Consider the following 3,233-nt stretch of genomic DNA (forward strand, 5'->3'; position numbering starts at 1 on the left):
AACAACTTCTGCTCAAGGGAATAGATTTTTTTCCCAGAAGAGTTAAACAAATAAGAATTGAGGCAAATAAGACTTAAACCTCAATGCTGTCCTGAAAGAAAATACCTATATTACTCTTGTGTTACATATATTCATTTGCAATAAAAAAATAGTTCATGTTAAAAATATACACATTATTCATATTGTTCCTCGACATGCATATCCCATAATTAGAACAGGATTAACAAAAGAATAAGTTGTGCCTGAGAGCCCTGTCTGCAGTGTTTCTAAAATAAACGCAACATGTTTGAGCAGTTGTTTCCCTTGTACCACAAAAAACATGCTAAACTGGTTCAGACTGCAGGTAGTAACGCACAGTGATGAATAACAAGGAGAGATAAGTCACAATAATTGTTACTGCAGAACTATGAATCCCTGAGGTTATATCGCCTAGAACTGTGATATAACCAGAAGCATAACTGGAAAACAACCAAGAATGCATTGGGAGTTTTTTTGGTCTTTTTTTGTTTTTTCCCAGTGGGATGTAATTTTTGCTTTACATGTATTTGTACACTTGTTCTTCTTTTTGTGGTTTGGAAAAAGACTGACCCCTACTGGTTTCTTTGTAATAATATAAACTAGGATTTCAGGATTTTATTTAAACACCAAGTTATTTGGGAAAAACTGTACCTGAAAAAAAGGCTGTGATTCTACTTTTAAATAATTTGTAAAAATAATTAAAATGAGCGAAAAATCATTTGATGTTCATAAAAACAAATAACATTCTATCGTAGTCAATAAAATTTTTTCAAAAGAACAGCACCTGCAGTTAAGTATTAGCTGTCAGGGCAGCTATTGCAGTTTCTCTTCGGGGGCTTTAATTAAGAACTCTTCCTGCAGGACCATTTTGTCTCAAAGAGAGAGAATGATGGATTAGTATTGCGCCCACGCATCATACTGGGATGCAGCTAAAAGGCAGCCATTCATGCGTGGGAGTGAGAGGGTCATTGCTGAGGAGGGAGAGAGGGAGAATGTACGTGCAAACTTCTGTGTAATCACTCTGACAGATCACACCATCCTCCGTCAGCAAAGACTCAGAGCGACTCAGTGACATTCGGCAAATCAAGGAAGGATTTCAAATGATTTTTTAAATTTTATTTTATATTTCTGGTAGCTCCAAACAAATTACACATGTAAGGTACCTGACCTGAGAATGCCACTGAGACAATTAACAGCACATCAATTCACTGACATAAGTGGAAAATCTCTATGAATAAGAGATATATGTTCATTGCACAAAAGTACAAGATAATCTATACTATCATTGTACAAAATACAAACATAAAAAAATATCTTTTGACAACTTACCACACTGTCAAACAATGTTAGATTGATTATCAGCTCGTAAAATGTGAAAAATATCCATGCAGTCAAAGATAGCCACATAGTGGGGATCGTTATTATCAAAGAGAGAGTTAAGAGTGGGAGACGTAAAAGAGAGAAATTAGTCTGCAGGAGAGTAGAGAGGAAAAATGAGTCTGCTGGAATAAGAGCATCAACAAAAGAGGCAGTTTGAGCAAACTAGCGATGGAGTCATTGAAAGATTAATTCAAGTTCTTTAGTCTTTTCTTCCTTTCATCTCTTCTGGCTCTCCCGTGGCAGAGTGGCTGGAGGCGGCTGGTACAGTGTGGGTGCCCCCCAGCCAGTCCCAGTGAGAGAAGAATGGGGCAAAGTTAGTGCCAGGTCTCTGGTGGTGAGCGTCATGCTTCGGAGCACCACCCCAGAGGCCAAAGGGCACCAAGTTATGTGTGGCCCAAGGGAAGTCATAGCCACAGTGATCCTCAGTGGAAACATAGACATTGAATACCATGAAGCTCCATGTTGTGAGGCAGTGGCACTGCAGCAGGATGGGGTCTACTGTGGCCCAAAATCCCACGCTAAATAACTCCCAACCAGACAGGTACTGGGTGACAAGGCTGAAAGGCTGGTTGTACTGGTGGTGGATGGCGTGGAAAGTGCGGTACAACCAAGCAACCCGGTGGTGCAGCAGGTGCCACAGGTAGTACTGGAAGTCAAAGACCACCATACAGCCCAGGATGCCCAGGAAAAAACTGAACAGAGTGGGGGCTTCAGGTGGTAGAGGGGTTGGTGGCCTCCACAGCCACTGTGCAACTGCAGCAGGAAAGATGTAAAGCAGGTGGTTGTAAATGGTGACACCCAAGGTGGCCCAGATGTTAGGCCAGGTGATGGGTCTGTCTGGATGCAGCCTGTAGCGGTTGATGCACGGCCAGGTGGGAGCCAGCAGGTCCAACACAGTGTAAAGAGCGACCAGGAGAAAATAGGTAGTGACTGAGAGGACCACGGGGAAGAGAGGACTTCTTAGGAGGTCGTGGTAGTTCTGACGGAGATAGTCCCAAATAGGCTGCAGGACCAAGTCCTGGGAATAATCCCCAGTCACATTGTCTAAATATGACATCCAAGATAAAGTCTCAGTTCTGAGTAACCCGCCCACGCTCATCATTAATATGGCGTTTCTCTTCCAAAGACGGCTGATCCAATAGGATTGTTTTTAACAAGCAACCAAAGAGGATAAAGAGGGTCTGAATGAAAAGAGGGATCCAAGCTTCCTCGTAATAGGTTAAGCGACAGCAAATTGCCTGGTGATGGTGTGCCAAATTGGACTGGTGGACTGTCTTAGCCTCTTATGTATGTTCAAGCCCCACCTCCACCATCCCCTCCACCCCCGTGCATTTTAAAAGAAGGCGCTCTTTAAAGGCCCTTTTTCATGGGCACAAGGACTGCAGCCAGGACTCAGAAGCCGGGCCTCAACAGTTCTCATTTTTGACCCAAATCATGGAGGGAGCTTCCGTCTTCTTGAGAATTCAACTCGGGGACGATGTCATTTAGCTCCTAACATTCCCAGAAAAAAAAACAAAAAAACATTAATTATACCATACCAAGTTATATTTTCACTACTGCATGTTAACAATCAGCCCTTTCATTTTTCTGCCCCCTCACTCTCAAATCATAAGACAGGGAACACGCACATACACACACCAATACACACAACATCAGACCAAAACAGTAATTAATCACTGAAAAGTTGTCAAATGAGACATGCATTCAAAAGCACTTCCTTTCTGATGCTGAATAGTAATTGGCTTGTTGCTCAGTTTCAGCTTGTTTACAGAAAAGAAATGATGCTATTATTCATAAGTGGGGCAGGGACCACAGCTCTTGCTTCTATGGTATGA

General features: G+C 42.2%; 1 protein-coding gene across 1 annotated transcript; it reads right to left on the minus strand.

Annotated features, from left to right (window-relative positions):
* Positions 1-1,597: 1,597 nt before the first annotated feature.
* On the minus strand, positions 1,598-2,497 carry ch25hl2 (cholesterol 25-hydroxylase like 2). The gene has a single exon (XM_063480734.1). The coding sequence runs from the start codon at positions 2,495-2,497 to the stop codon at positions 1,598-1,600; it is 900 nt and encodes a 299-aa protein (XP_063336804.1).
* Positions 2,498-3,233: the final 736 nt, after the last annotated feature.

Source organism: Pelmatolapia mariae, linkage group LG7 (genome assembly GCF_036321145.2).
Source record: "Pelmatolapia mariae isolate MD_Pm_ZW linkage group LG7, Pm_UMD_F_2, whole genome shotgun sequence".
Lineage (NCBI taxonomy): Eukaryota > Metazoa > Chordata > Actinopteri > Cichliformes > Cichlidae > Pelmatolapia > Pelmatolapia mariae.

Bases quoted from the DNA above. Each gene is read 5' to 3' on its own strand.
- ch25hl2 (XM_063480734.1), bottom strand. From the start codon at position 2,497: ATGAGCGTGGGCGGGTTACTCAGAACTGAGACTTTATCTTGGATGTCA.